This window comes from Erithacus rubecula (genome assembly GCF_903797595.1).
Source record: "Erithacus rubecula genome assembly, chromosome: 6".
Lineage (NCBI taxonomy): Eukaryota > Metazoa > Chordata > Aves > Passeriformes > Muscicapidae > Erithacus > Erithacus rubecula.
In genome coordinates, this window is record NC_136688.1 from 37,418,005 (window position 1) to 37,439,882 (window position 21,878).

At 41.0% G+C, this 21,878-nt stretch overlaps 1 protein-coding gene across 1 annotated transcript in view; it reads left to right on the forward strand.

Moving 5' to 3' along the window:
• MIPOL1 (mirror-image polydactyly 1) overlaps positions 1-6,880 on the forward strand; it is a 178,926-nt gene extending 172,046 nt beyond the window's left edge. The window contains 2 exon segments of the mRNA XM_079307676.1: positions 5,453-5,470; positions 5,472-6,880. Of these exon segments, the coding sequence (XP_079163802.1) occupies positions 5,453-5,470; positions 5,472-5,520 (67 nt within the window). The 3' untranslated portion in view covers positions 5,521-6,880.
• The last annotated feature ends 14,998 nt before the right edge of the window (positions 6,881-21,878 follow it).

Below are 21,878 nucleotides of genomic sequence, written 5' to 3' on the forward strand. Positions count from 1 at the left end.
ATACCAGGATTCAAAGCAGTGAATATTTTAGTACTTTATTCAATCAAAACAGCCTCACATTTTGAAACTGAGAACAAGCCACCCCAACACTCAGTGTAAGCACAGTGCTGTTCCCCTCAGAGGGAAGCAGCTGGGGTCCAGTTCCCTTGTGCAGATTACAGAGCTGAACCAGTTTGCTCCAGCCTCCTGAGTAAATGATCCTATCCAAGTGACTGGTTTCTGGACAAGACCAGTATCACACCAGCCTCTCTTCTCTATGTAATTTGTTTCCTTGAATTGACACAAAATGCCTGAAAACAAGTATCCATTTAGTATTCTATGAAGTTTATCAGAGAGGAAGAGTAAAGGAAAGGAGAGGGAAAGCAAGGGAGTTATTTTATTCTAAATGAAATTAAGTGATTTTTTTTTTGCATGACCATTCATCAAACAACTATTGACTGAACTCTGCTGCTAAACTTTTTGCAGTGCTTTTGTCCAATGCATTTTATTTATCTAATACATTTTCAAAAGCTGAGTTTGTAAAGGGAATTAGTGTCAGCAAAACACATTCCACAAGAAGCCAGAAATCATGCAAGTAAGGCCATCTTCATAGCCTGAGCCTAATCTTATCTACTGGAAAGATAACCAAGGGTTATATCTTAGGTTTATAAGCCTTTATATAGCATTTCAAAATCCAGGATGATTTTGTTTTTATCACTTAACTCCTCCATTTGCAGGTAGAAACCATTGTTTTTGGCTAGTCTATGTATTGCTTTGCAGATTAGGACATGGACTGATTGAAGGGTGCCCTTTCTGTCAGTTGAGTGTCCATTTTGTCTGTTTCTGGGGCATGGTTCCCAGCAAGGTCACTCCATGGCTGTATGACTTGGCAGTAAAGACCACTGTTGTCTTTGGGGTGAGTTCTTTTGGCCAGAGATGGAGCAGTGTGGAAGGATGTGTGGATTTACCCAGTTGCAGAGTTTTTACAGATCCCAAGCTTAGAGCTAGGCTTCTTCAGCAGAATATGTGAAAGAGGGAAGCAAGCCAAAAGTGTGCATGAGTGGGAGCAGTAGTGAGTAGTAGTAACTGCTACTTGCACAGTTCTGTTCAGCTTCTGGGCTCCCAGAGCAAACTTCTCTGTCAGTTAGGATTTTAAGTCTGCTTTATGGACACTAAGTCTAAAACCAAAGCTGTTTTTACACACAGGAGTAAAGCTTTGCTAAAAGTCAGAGCAGATTGTCCAGCAATTCAGGATCTGTGTAAGAACTCCACAAAACAACATCCACTCCATCCAGGCATTGACTGCTGTGTGCATAAGTGACAAGGGAACACAGTTTGAAATAACTGGAAGAGAAGTTGAGAATGGTTGAGAATTTGTCTTGGGGAAAATTCACCTAGTAATGATCCTGTTCAAGCAGCTTTCCTCTAAAGATGAGGATCTTCTTAAAGCTTAGCAACATGTTTAAAAGGACATAATTAAACCTGGAATATCATAGCAGCAAACCCCTTGTGGAATTCTTTTTTTTTCTGTATAGAACACAGATTGAACTGCTTTATTCCAAATTTGTGTGGAGGAAACATTAAGCCACTGCAGTTCAAGACTCTTAACATTGTGTCTTTTGCTAACTTAATTAGAATCATGGGCTGGATGTCCCTTTCCTAATTTGTGTGTTTTATTTAATTTTTCCATTTCATGGGAGCATTACAGAAGTATTTAGTCAATAAGGAGTATTTCTAACCATCATCTTTGTGTTTTTCACCAGTGCAAATTCCATCTATCATGAAAAGCACTGGACATTTTTACTTTTGGATATATGTAAATCATTAGAAATAAAACCAAAGTTTTATCCATCTGAATCCATAGTTTTTCCTGTATTTATGTGTCATTTTGTATTCACTTTGCATGCATGCATAAAATAATTGTGTAAAGAATGCTGATGTGGCATTTGTCAAGAGACTTTATTTGTTAAGAGACAGATTTTCTAGAAGTATTTGAAGAACCAAGAAATAATGATGGTCATCTACTGCAGTTTTCAAAAATTTCTAAGGAAGAAATTGAAATCTGTGAGAATGGGTACTGAGCCCTTAGGAGGCTTTGTAAAGCATTCCAAAAGGTGTGAGTCTGTCCTTGCACATTTGGACCCTCAGCAATACATCACAAAGTCCCACCCACCATATCATGCTTCTGTCTGATCTAAAATATGAGGTCAAATACTTTGTAAATTACTTATTCAGTGGCTTCATGAGATTCAAATTCAGTGAGTGTCCTTGCCTACATCTCAGGAGGAAGTGTCATGTTGCACATTTAACATATGCTGTGAGAACTCTTCACAAGCAAAAAGACAAATGTCATTTGTTATAATGTTAGAATGAATTAGAATTAGTCTTAGAATACAATCAAATGTAGTCAATGCTGCTTTTAGTTAAGTAAAATTTGGTGAAATTACGCGAAGTCACAGAAGTTGCTTTCTCCATGTCTTCCCTATTTTGAATAAAATCCTGCAAACTTTGAGACTAGTTCCCAGCACCTTCCATTCTTGTGTTTAAGTTGCCTTTGATCCTGAGGTCACAAATACTAGAGCAGTTTTCCACATTGAAGTGCTCAGGGAGCTTCCTGCAGTATCCCCCTGGTCTGGGCACAGAGCCTTATCAGCAAGGGCTGGCTCTGCCACCCTCACCCTGGCAGGTCCCACCTCTCTGCCACCAGTGGCCTTTTCAGCTGCCTTTTATTACTCACAAAGAAAATGTTGCTGAGTGTGAGTTGGGATGGCAGAGTTGGGCCCTTGGTGAACAAAGAGTCCAGGATTATCATTCCAAAAAGCCCCCTGAGGCCTGTATCAAGAGTTATTAAGCACTGATTCAGTGCATGGCATTATTTTGTAGGCTTAAGTGGGATTTCACTGGTATATTGGGTCCTGTGTCTGTGTAGGGGTAAATTTTGCCCTCTGTTATTTTACCTTATAAATAGCTGTTAAAATTTCTCTTTTAAATTGTTGCTTAAATCTCTTTCAAAAGTACAATATCTTAATCCACTGCTACCTTTTTTCTCTCTGATAAAGAAAAAATAAATTTGCAAATTCACATATGACTGAAACAAAGGCAAATAAGCTCTGCATGGTTTGTATTTGGTGAGGAATATCTCATTTTGATGATTTCAGTCATCATTCATTTGAAAAGCAGAAACTATGATTGTTAAGCCTCATTATTTTCAATGAAGCCTGACAGTTTCAAGGTTAAACAGAAGACAGCTACTTTCATCCCAGTGGTATTTCTCTTCAAACATGGGCAGCTCTTCTCTGGCTTGTTCTGCTCTGGTGTGCAGTGCCATTGCTTGGTCACAGAGTGGTGCACATCTAAGCCCAGTTGTAGGACAGTGTGTAAGCTGTGACATCCAGCTTGTGTTTCCCCAAAAGGAGCCTCAATTACTGAGGTCATCCCCACCCCCCTTGGCCTTGTATAAGCCACACAATATTTTTTTTAACTGAACAGTGATTTAAATAAGCCATGATCTCAGATTTTACAGGTTTTATGCTGTCTCCCAGAAAAACAATTTTCAGCCCAAACCTTCTGTTTTTCCAAACAGTTTGAAATGTTTCTCCAGTGCTTTAATGTCTCTGAAGTACATTAGAGAGGGTGCTAGTGTGGAAGAGACCTCCAGCAAGAGTTAAAATGGCTGAGAAAGCTGCTGTGCTTCTGAATACACACGCTATTGAAAGAGAACTAATCTGCCATTGATTTCTGAAATTGCACATGCACTGACAACAGATGTAACAGGGAAACTGCCCAATAAGAGAGGCTGACAAAACTGTGACCTATCAGTAACTCAGTTAAAATTCTTAGAACTCAGAAAACATTGATGTATCCATGTGAGAAAACTTGCAGGAGCAAATAACTTGTGAAATCCCTGACTTTATACTTGCATGGACTGACAGCACTGAGTTATGGCTGTTTGGGTGCTGCCTCTATAGAGACAAAGTGCAGGAGATGTTATTTTACAAAACCAGGGGAAAATGCACTAGTTGGTTAAGAAGGAGAAGTGGCAATTGGAAAACTGAAGGGAGAGGAATACTTAAGCAGCAGTTTTTTACCTGTGCATTCATTCCCTCAGAGTCCCTGTGGAACAGCTAGAATGAGCTGAACTTTTCACATACTTTTCGTGGTGTCTGATGATTACATTTGGGTGGTGAATTCTTAATCTCATTTCAGGAATTAAGTCACCTGGTGAGTACAATGAAAGGTGTAGCTTCACCGTGCTTGGTGGTTCCTGGAAAACAAGAGAGTTTCAATACATACCAAGCACATTAGTCATGACTTGTGGCAATGAATCCATGTTGACTAGTTTACGTGCACTGAAATTACTAATGCATTCAGGAGATAAAATGCATTTTGCAATTTTGATAAAGTTGTGTTATTTTTATTTCCTATCTGCATTTCTCATGTTGTATAATATTTTTTTATTGTCTTTCAAGATAAGAAAAATATGGTCAACTTTGTAACAATGAATACAGCTATTTGAACTTGCAGCTCTGTTTATCCATTGTGGAAGCTGTGTGTATAATATTCTGCACATGACTCTGAAAGTGTTCTGCTACACACAGTGTCTGCTTTTATACAGATAGTTTATTTGTGGGAGAGCTTTCATTGAAGAATGCCATAAAATACAGACAAATTGAAGAAATAACTTGAATGCATGATTTTTGGAATGCTGAAGATAAATGTGTGTAGATGCAAAATGATGGACAAATTTAGTCCTTTACATTTGTCTACATACTTTAACAAAAGAAAGATCAAATTAAGCCAGTGAGATTCTGAACATGTTTATAGTGCCTGCACCTTAAAACTAAGAGGATTGGGCAGCTGTCTGTCCTACTTATTTAGACTGTTAATTTTTCTATAGTTGTATTGACACTAGAATCATGCAGGCCACCTTCAAAAATCCTCATCCACATCCTCAGAAGCTTGACTTCTTGAGTATTTTGAACAAGTTTTACATAAAACACATCAGACATAAATTTATCCACTGGATAGTAAAAGTATCTGTTGGATAAGGAGTAAGATATTTCTAAGGGGAAACAATAATTAAGTGCTACATTTAACAAGAGCCATGGACAGCTCATATTTTTAAAAGTGCAAAAATTTATTGTCCTGCTTACACCAAAGTGTATAGGACTGCTGCACTGAGTTTTGTGTTAATTCCATACAGGGACCTCAGATACTTCATGCACTACAAAGGAGAAGTGAGTTGATATATATCACTGACTGCAGATGGGTTGGTTTGTAGGTTAAAAGTTTTTCACAAGTTGTCTGCATTTTCCCTTAATGTCTGTCTTTTACAGTAGTGCTTTGTTTCTGAGCGTGACCACCACCAGGACAGCTTGGTTCAGTGCAAACACTGTCTCTTTCAGCCAGAACATTCCTAACATTAGCTTCCTTTTTTTTTTCTCTCCTCTCCCTCTCCCCTGCCCCCTCTCAGGTTGGAAAGGCTGGTGGACGCTGAGGAAGAAGGTTGGAGCAGGGACCATTAGGACCGGATCTGATTGAAAGCTGTAGTCTAAGGAAGCTTTCACATCTGGTGACCAGGCTGCTTCATTCAGCACTGTGGTAAACACTGAAGCCTTAACTTAGCAAAACAGTTGTTAGAAGTGGGACACTCCAGCGACATTCCAGGCTGAGATAAAAATCAAATCATAAATGTTTAACTACTTTGCTGCTGAGTTCCTGTGATTTGTTAAAATGTTTTCACTGCAAACATGTAGTTGTTTTAAGCAATGCATTGTGGCACTGTATATTGTGAAGAATTATGTGGATGCTTATTTGACATTCTGTCCTCATCAGAGTTAGTATAGTCTGCTGCAAGGCACAGCATGGTCTTTTTTTAAATACTGCAGCTTCAGTTTCAAAATGCTGCAAAGCAGCTTCAAAATTTAAATTCCTTATTTTATTTGTGGGACTGCAAATAGTCCAGTATTTGTATGTTAAATATTAATTGATAAAGTAGGTTGGCATTCAAGTATCTCCCCTGGTATACTGGATATTTTTTCCTCCTTACTCATAGCCCATTGAATTGCAGGTAGTAACTGTTGCTACATCAAAGGGCAGGATAATGTATAGCTTTATACAACAGTTGAATAGCTTCTGCTAGTACATGGCCTTTTCAGTGTACATTAAAAATAAATTTACATTTAGGTTTCACTAGAAGTACAGCTTAAAAAATTGCAACATGAAAGCCTTGTGACATTGCACAGTAACTCAGACAGTGGAGAAAGTTTCCTGTATTTTTTTAGTCACTTTCCTTTCATATAAGGCAAAGCTCTCAGATTTCATAAAGCACCTTTAAAATTAAAAATTCACCTTTTCAGTGTTCTTCTCATCCCTTTCCTACAAGACTTTTTGTCTGCTTCATCTAGACCTCTGGTTGCTCTGCAGTGCAGGAGTACCATCCAGGTTGGGTTTGAGTCCAAAGTGTCAATCCTCAGCTTTTTGTACCCATGAAGAACTTAAAGGCTGAAGTATAGAATCTTACAGGGAGGGGAGAAACTGGAGGCTGGGTGTACACAGACATTATAGACCTTGCAGATATGTGAGAGTTGTACTTGGAGTTATGTTTTGTGACACAACCATCTCCCTGTATGAACAGTCATTGGTCCTCATATCCTGCTCGAGAAAGCAGCTGTAATCTCTGAGCACCCCAAATTCAATAATCTCAGCAGCCAGATGGGCTTTAGTCTCTCCTCTGGACCAGCCAACTCAGGCAAGGTGGATGTAGCTCCTAAGGCTTCTATTTGTCTGCTTTGCTTTGTGTTTAATGTTGTTTCATGGTCTTACCTCTTAATGCTTCCTTGTACAGATGTTGTGATAGTGCAGTCTGTTTGAAGAAAATTAAATTTTAATTTTAGGTGTAGAGAGACACATTTTAATGTCTGTTTTTTCTTTCAAACACTTAAATGTTAAACTTTCTTCATCTGCAGACCTAAGCCCCTCCTAGTTTCAGTTCACCAAACCTAACCTCTTGCAGGGAGATAAGTAGCATCCCTCCAAGCCACATTTACCCAAGTCACTTCTATAAACTTCTGAAGTGCTCCTTTTTGACCTTTGGTCAATCCTAAGATAGCCAGTGAGTCTGGAACCTCTCCCCCAACCTACTCAGTGGGAAGAAATTTTAATGCTTCCAAACCAGAGGATTGCACCCCCCAGATTCCAGCCCCTTCACCATCTCCCGTGTGCTGCTGCTCAGTTCTTTGGGTGACTCAACAGCTCTTTGTCCTACTGTCCTCACTGAGCCTTGTGCACAAGGTGGATGACAAGATCTCCTGAGCTGTCAGTGCTATTGAACCATTTCTGCTCTGAGAAGTTAGTGAGGAAGGAATAAAGACAAAAATGTAAGGACTACCATGCTGTGCTAGACCAAAGCCCAAAGACTGCCTTTTGCAATAGCAAATAGAAGATACCTAGCAAGTCAGGCCAGCACTAGTGACCACTCCCCCAACTGATGTCCCAGCAATTTGTTAGTTAGAGGCTTTCTAAGCCAGAGGTGGTTTCTTTGTATTTTTTCATGATCTGTGTTTTAATCTATTTAAATTGTCGGTATCTACTTATTTTTTTTCACAAGGTTTTATGCAGTTAATGATGCATTGAGTGAAGAAATACTTCCTTTTCTGTTGTGAACCAGCTGTATGCATTCACTATCACCTACTTTTTGTATGAGAGAAATGGTGAGGGACCAATCCCTGTTCATATTGTTTACATGTCACATGTGATTTTGCATATTTGGCATCATTTCCTCCACTTTTCTTTTCCCAAGAGAACCCCTAGTCTCATTTAAAGGATCTGTCTCATGTGTTTTAATTGGCCTTGTCATACTAATCTGTTTTTTCCAGCTCTGCAGTGTTTTTACTAAGATGAAACCAGATTTGTGCTGGTGTTCAAGACACAGACAAAACATGACTTTGATGGTTGTCATAAGGATGATGTCCATTTTACTCTCTATGCTATTTGTAAGCATTTTTAGCATTGGACTTGCTTTATGACAGATTATTTATTGGTATTAATATTTCTGTAGTAAAATGACTACTCTAGATCTCCTTCCTCAGTCGTAACATTCAGCTCAAAGTTCATCATAGCTTTTATGAAGACAGAACTATTTCCTGAATAATTCAGCATTTATGGATGCTGAATGTCACCTGTTGTTTTAGCATTCCCTGGTGACCATGAGCTCTTATTTCATCTCTTCTTGCAGCTCCTCTTTAATACTCACAGTAGCAAAGTATCATCTGCATTTCCATGCTGAATATGGTTATATGAAATACTGCCATCTCCAAACTAACACCCTCTTCAAGTTAAATGTGGCCTCTGGGACAGAGATCCCTGTAGGAAAATAAGGTAGCTTTTCCTTCACTGTAAAAATAAATATTTTATCTTGCACATTGTTTTAATTAACTTTGAAGCATTTAATTTTCAGTGTAAAATTATTAGTTATTGCTTGGCAGGTTTAATGAGGAAGTGGTTTGCTACTTTGTAAATGTAAGTTTACTAAATCAGGGCTTGTGCTCCATGCATGAATGTGCTGAGTTCCTCCTTCCCCTAGGAGTGTCAAGAGCTCCTCACCTTTCCCCAAGTATTTCTGCATTCAAGTGAATAATCTTATGAATGCAGGCTTCCTACAGCCAGGCTGTTTGACCTCCAGCCTCTTGTGTCCATTGGCTTTGTTTGGAAAAGTAGGATGGGCCATGCAAAAGCCATCTAGCAGGCTTGATGTCAGATACATTTGATTGCAGGTGATACTTGATTTGGTAAAATTAAATTAAAGTTTTGCTCTCTAATTTTCCTTTTGACACATTATACCTAAGGTAAAAAAATAGTTCCTTCTCTGTCTTTTGTCTCGCACCAAGCAGCCTGGAATTCAGTGGTAATTTAAGTTAGGGTGTTTTGTCATAAATGACAAATGTGCATAAATCAATTTGAATTGTTATTAAATCAGATGTGTTGATTTTTAAAATTCAGGTGGAAATGTTTTTATTCTTTGGAAAGGACTGTGGGAAATTTACCGTGTTGAGAGAAGAAAGATTCAGAAACAGTTGGGTTCTCCCTCTTCCTTGCTAACAACCTGGTGTGTGGTCTTTGGCAAATTCCTTAGTGACTGTCGTTAAAGGCATGCAGTCCCTGAAGAGGTTCCTGGGCTCCTCTGGGGAATTTGCCAAAGTATCTGTGGGGTTAATGTCAAAACACTTTCACTTCTTCACCTGCTGAAGTGAGCAGCATAAATCACATAGGTCTGGTAGTGGAGGCCCAGCCTTTAGTGCCCCCAGCAGAATTTCTGGTCCTGTTGAGCCCAGTGTAGCTTTAGCCTTTCAGTGTAATGAGGGGAGGAAATCTGCTCTGGTCAGTAGAAATAGGTGATAACAACAACATGGGCTATTGGGCTTATCATATGATTTATTCATTGAGAACTGATTGATGCCTGTGCAGAGCTCTGAAAGGGAAAAGAATCCTGCTCCCATACAGCAGGCAAATGCAATTGTCACTTCTGTCCTAATATGTGAGAAAGATGAGATTGCATCAGATTATGTACCAGGAGTAGCAATTCATTTCCTTCCTGATGGAAAAGCAGTTCATGATGAAAGGTGGCCCACCATAGGTGATTCTTATAGTGACTGCTGTAATTACTGGTCAAATTAGGGTCCCTGCTGTCTTGAATAGAGCAGAGATACTCAGAAATGTTCTTCCCCTGTGAGATTTTGTGTCTCTCTCTTGATGATCCTGCTGCACGTTATGCATTGGGAGCCATTTCTGGTATATGCCAGGGTAAAATATGTAAATAGCATCATGTTGGCTCGGGATAAGAGCATTATTAATGCTTTTCAGCACTGTAATTATATTCCTAGTAAGCCTTCCTTAAGCCCTCACTAATTAACAATATTGTGACAAATCAACTTTAACAGAAAAGAGCTGTGGACCTTTAGTCTTTTAGTACTATTTTTCATGCAGCCCACAGCTGAAAACTGGTGGTGTGGCTTTCTGTACTAGTGTTGGGAAAACTGATGATATTTGAAAAGTTCAAAGCCAGCTCAGTCTTGTTAGTTGAGTCCTGTAGCTGAAGTCTGTTTGATTCCTCTTTAAATATATTCACAGCAAAGTAAGATTCATTGGTTAATCATTATATAAATATTTAAAACTGTTTTATAAATAAGCTATCATATTGAAATGGTTTGTGATGTCAGTATGTGGTCATATGCACATTAATTTATTTGCTTATTCCAAATCAGGAACATTTTACAAGATTGACTTTATGTATATTCTTACCAGGTGATCAAGAGTTGTAACATCTTTAATCCACGTACCCAAATGAACTTGCTATCTAAATGTCAGGATTTCTCTGTGCCTTTATTTCCTTCAACTGGAATAAGGCTGTTGGTTTTGTTGGGTTTTCTTCTTCTTAACTTACACTGCAGAAGGCCTTCCTGCCCTGCAGGAGTCAGCTGTGGAATCACATGGAATCACCCACGGGCAGTTTCTCTCGCCGCGACCACAGCGTTACATGGGCTGACTCTTATCACTGCAACATTTCACATCAGGTCTGCAGAACTGGACTTTCTCTGTTTGTTCTTCTCATGCATTGGTAAATAAAATGTATTCACAAGTTCAAAAAGACAAAGTAGTGTTCTCATATTAGGTCGATTATAAGTCAGCTGTTGAGCTTCAGTGTTCTAAACATTTCATTCTTCAGTTTTGTTGGGAGCCCACGTGTTCTGGGAGGCTTTTAAACAAATACTTGAAATGGTTGAAAGATTTACATTGCCAGTGCCTAGCTAAATATGTAGTCTTTAGAAAAGACATGGTTTATTTTGGCACCATTTGACAAACTCAAATATTTTAAACATTTGTTAAGTTTGAGCTTGCACATTTGAACTAAAAGTTTGCATTCCAAAATTGCATCTCAGGTTACCTGTCTCTCTCTCTCTTTTGTATTTTATAATCCCTTTATTAAAATAGTCTGCAAAAGGAGTTGGGTTTGAAGTGCAGTTTTTTATTGTTAATTGTAAAATATTGTCATTAAAAATCAATTTTAAGTTAACATGTACCTGGTAACTCTATTCAAATGTCAGAAATACAAATCCAGAAGTGTTTTCAGAATTTAGGATTTTATGTTGGTAGCCAAGACTTGGTTGTAAAATTAATGAAACACAGTAATAGGGCTACCAAATTCTGCAATGCTTTACTCTTAGTTCTATTATGTACTGTGATGGATAAGTACTAACTTTGCTGATGAGTGCAAAGCCAGGAAATAAAGAAAATAGACTGAAAAGTTGTACTGAACTGATTAAATAGAACAGCTTGAGGAAAAGGAAAAGCAGTCTTTGACCTGGAATTGGTTTTCTTTTCCTCCTTTAGCAGAAAGGAGGAGCAAGGGCAATATTTAATCTAATTGGAAAAAAAAATCAAAACAAAACCAAAAACAAACACAAACCCACAGCAACCAAAAAAACCATCAATTTTATTTTCTTTCAAGTTTTCACCTGAAACTTGTACTGAAACATAAAAAGTTGAGAATGTATGAATTGGAATCACGGTATTTTGTTCAAAACCTGCCAGTCCCCTGCTCAGGAGTCCTGAGCTCACTGCTGTGCTCGTGCTCTGGCACCTTGCCCAGGCACCTGCCAGCTGCAGAGGGTCACACTCCTTTCTGAGAAGCTGCCATCAGGGGAGCTGGGCATGTTCCTCATGGTGACCTCAGGCCAAAGGTCCACACAGTGCCACGTTGACAGAAATTCGTCATGGTTTGAACAGCTTCTGGACATGATAGATGCAGGTCCATTTTCATGTGGTAAAATAACAAAATAGCCAATAGAATTGGTCACAACTGCTTCCCAATGGCCATGAAAAGACATGGTTAGGATCACCCTTGCAGAATAAATGACATAAATTTTTTATGATTTCACATGAGTGTACACACTGTATTTCACACACTGTTGAAAAATATAGTGGCTTCCCAAAGAATTCAAAGGATGGAAACTGCTTTATTTGTTCATGAAAGAAGTATTAACAACTAACTTCAGAAACAAACTTATAAGAAAAATCAAAATATTAAGATGCAAAAATGAAAAGCTACTTTGGTACTACTCTTAATTTATTGTCTGAAGCCACAGAACTTTGTTCATGATTATTTGATTCACTGATGTGATGCTGCTATTTCACAGGTTTTATAATCAAGGAGATAAACATCTCAAAAATCAGATTATGAGAAATGAAGCTACTGGAGTGGATATAAGTCTAAGTGGATGTAGCTACCAATTTAGATGTTGTACTCTTTAAATGCAAGATTTCACATATATCTAAGTAAAAACAAAAAGTTAATTAATTTCTTCACTAGAAATAAAATAACAAGCAGTGTGGTCTCCATCAACACATGCTCATAGCACTAAAATGATCCCATTTGGTGCTTTAATAGGATAGATAAAATTATCAGCTTGTTTCTTTCACTTTAGACAGGAAAAATTTTCCATCCCCCTTAACAGTGTGTGGAGTTCAAAATAGTAATTGAATTTTGAGCAGAACACCAAAAAGAATTGGGTGGAATCCAAATATTCATGTGTGGAAGCTTTGCCTACTTCAAATGTAGAATAGGAGGAAAAGTTGTTAAAATGAGTGACAGAAATACTTTGCTATGCTTACATATAGAGTTTGAAAACCTTCACAGAAGTCAAAGCAAGACATGGCTGTTGTATATTTGAAAGTAGGTCTCAGTAAGGTTAAGGTTGGTATATCAGCATAAGACTAGGAAATTATTTGAAATTTTGTTCTGTTCATTTTTTCACTAAATTTGTGTTTGATGGAACAAGCTACCTTGATTCTAAATTTCAAATAAAACATTTTTAATTAACACTTGGCTGTTTTGGTCGTAGATAATGAGTAAAATTGCCAGTGTCCCCTCTACTTCTGTTGTCCTATTGCTAAGTTTTTCTCTATATAGACAGGACTCAAAGAAGTTGTATTAAAATACCAAATATTGAGTTATATTTAGTAGAATCTGAGACATTATCCTGTGGGCACAGCGGTTTGTGTGCAGTACCTGAGCTGCAGCAGCAGCATGATGGAGGTGCTCATGTCTTCTGCTGACTGGACCACCCATGTTCCCTTCCCCACAGGTACAGGATCCCTTGCCTGGTGCACATACATGCACTGCCACAGAGATCCTCACTTGGGCCTTCAGACCATCTGTCTGCCTGGGGCCATCCTGATGATTTTCTGTAATTCAGCAGGTCTCCATGAAAGGCAGCCAGATAAATATTGATCAGACAGCTGTGCCCAGGAGGGGTGGTGCTGTACGTGCAGGTCAAGTGGCCAAAGGGAAAAAGAGGTCAGGACAGAGAGGGAGGGAGGAAAGGTAGAGGTGACCGTGTTTTGCAAATCCTCGTAAGGTCTTCAGATTTTGTCTGGGTGTGTGGTCCCAGCAGACAGGGAACCACTGGCCTGCATTTCCACAGAGAACTGGAAGCCAGTCCTTAGCACCATATCCAGGCTTGCCAACAACTAAGGCCTGACTGTGCCCAATGTCACCTCTGATTTACACAGACAATCAAATCTCAGCCCATCCTTCACAGAATCCACTTGCTGGACTACTTGCAGTGTTTCTGCACATCCTTGCTGGAGTGAGGAGCCTATGACAGATGCATGAACCAGGGCTGTGCTCTGCTGTAGCTGCACCTCACTGGAAGTGCTAAGACAAAGTCTGGATACCAGGTCAGGCAGTGCAGAGGCAAAAAGATGGCATGTAGCCCCCAGAGCCAACTGATGTACCTTTGGAATTGGCTCTGCAGAAATCCCTGGGTTGGGCTGCCTGTGGCAGGCAGTAGAATCACATCTCTCCAGCTTTTTTGTCATTTCTGTGGGATTCTGAGTGCATTTAGATTGCTCTGGGACATGAACCAAAGCACAGAAAATTAAGCCAGATGGGAGAGTGGCTTTTAAAGTACATCCTCAACATAAAGAAAACACAGATGTAGATGAGTGAAAATTGCCTCAGGAATTTGCTTTTCAGAGATATCTGTCTGCCTGTCCCCTTTGCACAGAACTGGGCTCACTCCCACATTCTGTCCCAAGGCACTGCATATGGGACTAACTGCACCCATTTATAGTATTTTGGGACTGCAGTTTACTCCACTCCTGAGAGCCTGAAGTGCAGAGAAGCAAGGACAAAGATGCACAAACTCACCCTGCAATATCCCCCTGGGATATCTGTGGGCAGTGAGAAGGGCTGCTCACATCTGCACAGCTACAGCACCAAGCATTTGAATACAGCAACAACCACCATAGCACATACTGGGGTGAAGGTCAGGAAGGTTTGCAGTTTTGCTCTTCTCTGATCACATAATGGAGCAACTCAGCTCAATTGCTTTTCAAGCAGTCAGTTAAATGCCAGGCTTGTTCCACATTTTACCTGTCTGCTCAGGATAACTTTATTTCCCCAAAGCTCTGACATCCACTAGAGTAAGACTCTTATAAATCTGAACAACTTGTGCCTAAAGAAAATACTCTTTCATCAGTGGGTGTTTTTTTGAAATCCCAGAATACTTTTCTCAATAGTCCTATATAGCAAATCCACAACTGCCTGTTGCAACAATCCACCCTGTTTTCCAGTAATGGCTTATCCTTGTAATTTTCCATTCATTGAAATCTGGTCTGCTTTGACCAGCTTTGCATGTTGAGGTGTTCTCTCCAGAACTTTACCCTCACACAACCTCATTTCCTCTAGAGCCAATTATTGCTATTGAGTGACCTGCTGCCTACTATCTCGTTAAAAGTCTTTTTTTCATGTGCTATTGACTTTTTATTGTCTTAGAGCTCTTCCAAAACCACCTGCTGCAGGTGTCTAACTAGGTGCTATGACTCTTGCTTTCCACTAGTAGTAGAGCAAGCTGAGGTCTGGCAGGCTGAACCACATATTACCCTCTTGACCCAGGATGTGAAGGAGATATACCACCACCTGTCATAGGCATGTCCTGTTCCCTCCTTCTGCCCCACCCCCTGCTTGCAAAACCTGTAAGTTATGTCTTTAGTTCCTATTCAGTTACTCTTTTACCTAAATGATTGATATACAGCACAGGTATCTAGCTAGCTGCCATGTCACGTTGTGGTTATAGTATGTGCATGTAGCATATTTCAACCCCACAAAAAAAAAAAAAAAAAAAAAAAGCTTTAAAAAGCTTGAAAAGCTATTACACATCATAAATGTGAGAAGCCCTGTAGAATCAACATACAAAAAAGCAGATGGCAGACTCCTCCTTCTTTCCTTACTCTTGCTTTCCTGGTGTACTTGCCCTAGGAAAGCTGGGTATTAACCACAAACTACATCAGTTCCAGCACCCCTTGATTTGTTACACTGAAGTCCCAGGCCTTCAGATGGAACTACAAATGTGTGGGGAATTACAGACCCATGATGAAGGACTCCACAGATTATGTTGAACTTATTTTCTTTTTTGTCTTTGTCTTCTTTCAGCTTCAGACCAATAGGTTCCTATGCTTCCTTTTCCTAAGAACTCAAAGAGCAATTTACTACCTCAAATCTTCCCCATTTTGGTATCTGGGGACCATGAACAGATTACCATTAATCTTCTTCTGGATAAACTGAACAGGATGAATTTCTGATATCACTTATCAGGTATTGCTCAGATAGTAAGGCATTTCTAATTCCTGGGCATGCAGATGCTTGACTTGTACACAACACCCTTTTTCTGCACTCAGGTATGGTCTCTACAGAGCTGATGTCCTCCCTGCGTTTGTGTGCAGATTCCTCATTTCAAGGAGCATGCTCATTCTCTAAGGCTCAGCATCACCCCAGGACCTCGTGCTCAAGGTCAGTCCTAGACAGCCCTTCAGAGTATGTGTCTTTCCATTGCTCTCTAAGAATTTCTGGATGTGGAAAAGACTAGGCAGAAAACTATCTGAGGTATAAAACTGTAATAAAAGAGGTATGTGAAAAAAAAAAAAAAAGAAAGTGGTAAAATAGATTTAGGAAGCTTGTTTCAGTGAACTCTGCTTCATTAATACTGATGCCTGCAACTTGGATTTTTGTTGCTATTCCATGAATCTTGCCCAATATGGAAAGACATTTATGGCCTGTCCACAACTAACTGAAAGTCAGAATTGCTGAAGCCAGGTAGATGTCTTGTAAGGCAGCTGCTGAAAAAAAAAAAAAAAAAACAATACCCTAAGTGATTGTGTAGTTAATCTTGTTGGTTTAGTTGTGTTCCATGGTGATTTTAATTATACTGTAATTTGAGCTAAGTCAAAGGATGGTAAGAATAGTGGCTGGGTAGAGGTTAGTGGAATGTCAATGGAAAGAAGTGATTTGGGGGGCAGATCTGATGGGCTGGAATATTGCTGTGCTCCCAGAGTGGGGGTGAGGCTGTTCTTGGCATGAGCATGACAGGGAGGGAGCAATGCCAAGAGGCAGTTAGGGCTGGCAGGAAGGGATGACAGTTGCTAAGTAGGAAAAGTTATGCTGCACTGTTCATGAAAAGGGGGTGAGAAACACTGCACTGATGCTGGTTAAGAAGGAGGAGGTCAAAAATAGGATTCAAAGATATAAGGAAGGATATTACAGGAACAAAGCTGCAGAGCTGAATACCATCACTGAGTATCTGCCTTCCCTAGCAGGCACTTCTCATCTGTGAGGCTGAACCCTGAATTCACTTGAATTTCCTTCCACCTGACAGCAGTCTCTGCCCTCATGGCTAGAGAAGTATCCAGCTAGTTACTTAACTTTTGAATCCATCAATAATTTGATCACCAGCTGCATTTGATCATCACCTATAGCACTGATGGACTCTAAGCTACTGCTGTTCAATTAAGCAAGGTTTTGTGCTCTGCAAACTACTTAAATGTAGTTTAGGTGGATTGACATGGAGTCACATTGGATTTTGACCAAAGTTTCCTATGAAAGTTAACACACTGGTTAAAATACACTTAGCACAGCTATCTTGGACTGCACAGCCATAAGACACGTGAAGCAACCATTCATAAATCCATGCTGCAACCTTCCAATCATAATGAAGAGCTAGTGAGGGTGAATATTAAGCACTCATTGTACTGACTGGCCAAAATTTTTTATTTTAGTGGGGGAAAAGAGACCAAGTTCATAAAACAAAGGCTGTCTTTTGTGTTTTTGTGTTATGTACTGTGTATGGAGTACATAGATCTTACTACTGAGGGGGAAATGGTAGTTTGTGCTGGCATATAATATATTTTGGTGTCTCATGTACCTTTAAAGACAAAAGCAGCCACAAATGCCCCTGAGCATGGCAGAACTGACTGCTTCTCTCTGGATAGAGAGCAGGCTGTTGTAGGAGGTTCTGTGTACTCTTTGAGAGCAGGAAGTCCCCCATAGCAAACTTGTACTCATCTCACAGGATCAAGACCGCAGATTTCCCATTGATTTTCAAGAGCTCTTGTCATACCAAAGGAAAGCCAGCATTAAATGTGGCCACCTTTGCCCTGCACTTTGGGAAGCTCTTATCACAGATGGACTACATTTCTGCTTTCAAATTTTGGGGAGGACACAGAATCTGTTGCACTTCTTACAGTGCCCTGAAACATCAGCTCTAAAGAAAAGTAATAATGACAGATTGCAAAATAAATTATATAAGTTTGCTTTGTGGAAGAAGTTGATACAAATGTTCTTTCCTTTTTACTTTTCTTCCCCCACTCCAACAAAAGCAGATCTAAGAGTAGCTGTGTAGAAGCCTTGTTGCATTTTCCTTAGTTACAGCACCAGGCTTCATAGATTTAATAGAAAAATTCATATTCCGGTTCCTTCTGTTACACACTTTTGTAGAGTAGATGTTAATATACCTTTTTACAAGGGTAAAGGTAATGATTCTGAGCCAAACAAATTAAGAAGTGTACAAATTACTTGATTCTGTGTGTTATTTCCATAAATCCCTTTTCTCACTCCTGTATATCAGCATTTTTTCTGCATAGACAGTGTGCTGTAAGCTGTCCTGCTTTTGCTATAGCCCATTTCTTGACAGCAGGATCAATCCTGCTCCTGCCAGGTGCTGAAACTGCTGAACTCGCGCTCGGCTGAATAAAAGCTGTGGGTGCGACACCGCAGCTCTTGGCTCCCGTCTGTGGAATGCTACATTTGAATTAACATGTATCTTTCTTTGTGATTTTTTTTTTTTTTTAAACTGAAAATGATGGCCTTTAAAACCTCTTCCTGGAGAGAGAGAGAGAGAGAGAGAGAGGTTGAGAGAGGGAAAAAAAAATACACTCCCCTTGGAATTTAACCTTAATTTGAACCAAGATCAGTGAAAGAAAAGCACTTTCGTGCATTGTTCACCAGCTCCACCCAGCCAGCCCCTTATCTAACCTGAGTCTCTATTGCCTATAGCTTTGTAACTTTTGCAGTAGTGCTCTCCACATGCTCTTACATGCTTTGAAATCAACCTGGAGACACTGTGACATTGTAATAGCGAGAAACACGAGTGATCCCATTTTGCAGATCCTTAGACTGCACAGTGCAGCAGCAGGGACTGTCCTTCCACAGGTTTATAAAGGGCCTAGTGTGTATTGCAAATAAACAGCAGTGGCTATTTCTGACCTCTGGCAAAGGTGACAGCAGCTTCTGAAGCTCCTGAGTCAGCCTGTCTGCACTCCCCAAGCCAGGAGGTGTTTAAAACACAAGTAGCTCTTCATTTCAAGCTGATTCCTGGGCTTCTTTTGCTTTTAGAGGGAAGCAGACAGCCCCTGAGTTGCATGACATCAGTTGAGGTCCAATTCAGCCTTAAACACCACATAAAAGCAAGCTTCCTTGTTTGCTGTTCAGAGGCGGACTTCCACTGTATGTCTCCTGTTGTCTGCACTGGGGGCACAGCCAGTAGATTGCTTTCTATTACTTTTTACTTCCTAGAAAAGGCAGACAGCTGCTCCAGGTGTGGTCCACCTTCACGTTGTCCCCTAACCCCTATCAGCCATCTGCTCCCTGCAGTCATCTCCCTTTCCTGGCATCCCTCATTTCTCCTGACTTAGTGACCACATGGTTCACTTTTCCCTGCTACTGTCTGCTTTATATCCCTTCCTTCCACGTCCTCAATCTTTCTTCCAAGGCCTCATGCTCATTGTTCTCACCCCTGCTTCTGTCATTCTCTAGAGTCACAGCTGCCTCCCTGGTTCTCCAGGGTCTTGTGTGAGCCTGAATTCCCCACACTCACAGCTCTGAATTCCCCAGACTCACAGCCCTTTGCTCTAAGTGCTGCCTCCTTTCACCTTCCTGCAGGTGTGGCAGACGTCTGGCAGAGGACAATGTGTGGTGCCAACCCTGCTAGCAAAATAGTCCCATCATCTAGGGAGAAAACTCCTTAAAACTGAAGGCAGGAATCAGGCATTCACATTAAAATAAAGACCAAATACTGAACTCAGAGGGATAGAGAGGATACTGTTGAATGCACAGTAGCTTGCCATGGAACTTCCCTTATCCCTTATTTTAACAACTGCTGTCTGTTTTTCTTTTCAAGAGGTGTATTGAAAAACGCCCTTTGTTTTTGTTCTGGATAGTCTAGTAATAAAGCCGTTCAAGGAAATACTGCATGTAGCACTGTTATTGCAGTCCTCGAGTGTTTGAAGGGACCCCTTGGAAAGAGTGTCAACCAGGACACAGGACAGAGGAAGCAGGAAAAATCGAAATAAGAAATATCAAGGAGACACGGTCAAGCATGAATCATTTCTTTCGGTTGAGACTGAAGCAAGATCAAATTTCATATCCACCCTGGACGGGGCTGGCATTTTCACACACACGACAAACCCGTTGGCATGGAAGTGGCTTGATTTCACGATTATTACAAGGGCTATTGGCATACATTTAAGCCCACTTAGATAAGGCGGACTCGGGGGGGTCTCCCATTTATTTTAAGAAACCACAGATCAGAAGAACAGTTAAAAAAATAAATAAATACCCTTCCGGGCAGGTAGGCAGTTTAGTGGACACCCTCCCGCCAGGGAGCTGCATCCCCGGCGCCTCAGCGGTGGCTGGGAGCGCAGTGGCCCCAGGGGGAGTGACGGCGGCCGCAGCCCGGGGAGGAGCGGCGGGAGGCGGCTCCGCGCCCCGGTGCCTCCAGCTCGCCCGGGCTCGGCCTGCAGCGGGAAGGGGAGGGGGAGGAAGAGTAAATGCCCCGGCTGCAGCCGCCGTGCTGGGATGTGCCCGCCGTGCCGGGATTCCCTGACCGGGCAGCTCTGCTCCCGTGTTTGTAGGAGCTGTGCGCGGGGGGCTTCCGGAGCCGCGGGCTGGCACCTGTGCCGAGCCCCAGCGCTCCGCAGCGAGAGGGCTGGGGAGCAGCTCCCGGGGCCGGCGATCCGCACAGCCGGGGCCGCGTGTGCCCCGGGGCGGGGAGGGGAAAACCCCCTTGGGCGGTGTGCGGGCCCTCCCCGCCCAGCGCTCCGCCCGGGGCGCCGGGGCCGCAGCAGCGCCGGGCGCCGCCCGGGAGGGGCCGCGGCTCCCGGACACGGCGGGGCGGAGCGGGAGCGCAGCCCGGCTCCCGCCGCGATGGCGAGCGTCTGCTCCGCCCGCCTCTAATTCCTCCTATGAACATTTCGAGGCGCCCCTGTGTTTTGTAAGACGAGCAATAAATTTGTAATTAAAGCGGTGTTATATTGGAAAAACTTTTTTTTTTCCCCTACGTAGATCTTTAATTTTCTAAGTATCCCGCTCCCTCACTCTGGCCCAGGCTGAACCTGTGCCAAACCGCCAAGCCTATAGAGCACAGGTCCTTGCAGCTGAGGAGAGCTCCAGCCTGTGTCTTCAGGAAATTAAAGAGCTCTGTGTCCTCGTGTGTCTGTGTATTGACTATTTTCATAGGGGTTTAGCTGTGGTTTGCAGCTCAATATTGAAAGGCGTTATTGATACTTCGAGGGAAAGACTGAGAATTTTTTTTTAATGTTTCTCTGTGGTTTTCCCTCTTTATTTTTTTCCTTACTAATGCTACTTGCATGGGAACAGCACTGTCATACTTCACCTCATCAACGTGTGCTGTTGTATTTGTCTGGAGAATCTGACTCCTAAGAATTATTCAATCCAAAATACATGTATTTTGATTATTGGTTCTTAGATTTCCCAGTCACAAAAGATTCACTTGGTTAAGTACAATGACTTCCTTCCTTCTGAAATTACAAATTTTAAAAGGCATTACTCTTTTCCACAAATATCTTATCTTATTAATATATACCATAGCTTTTATTCTATTCCAGCATTTCTAGTATGAAGACACTATATACAGTAAGAATATATTTATGACTTGGAAAACATATTTATATATGTTAAAGTCTTGCATGTTACCAGAAACTTGAAGGAGTTGGCAAATCTTTAAGATGGCACAGTAGACTGAAATGTTCTAGCTTCTCAGATGAATATGTATCTGCCAAAACCTTAAGAACTACTCTGCAAATAACCCTATTATAAGACAATACGTGAAAAACACTGTATCCTTTATTTTTAGTGAAAGAAACATATTGTCATAGGATCAAGGTGAGTCTGGAAACACATACATTTTTTCCAATCTTTAAAAATCTGAACTACTGCTTAAAAATATTGAAAGTCTCTTGCAGCTCCATCCTTTAAAGTGCTATGTATCTCTTACAGGCACTTAAAACAGCTATTATTTAATTAGGTCTTATTTACTTATGACATTCCAGTAACCCATTGGTTGTAACCTTCTCTGTAACAGAGTGAAACAACAGTCCCTGTTAGATCTGGTGATGAAATGCTAGAAGTGCCTCTGAAGCCCTGTTGCTTCTGGCACTGAAGTATTTCCAGCCTTCTTGAGCATGGCAGAGCCCATGCAGTTGTCTCCTCAGGAGCCTGCATTAAGCAGGTGACCTCTCAGTGCAGCCCTCCCCTAGGGAAGTTTTGA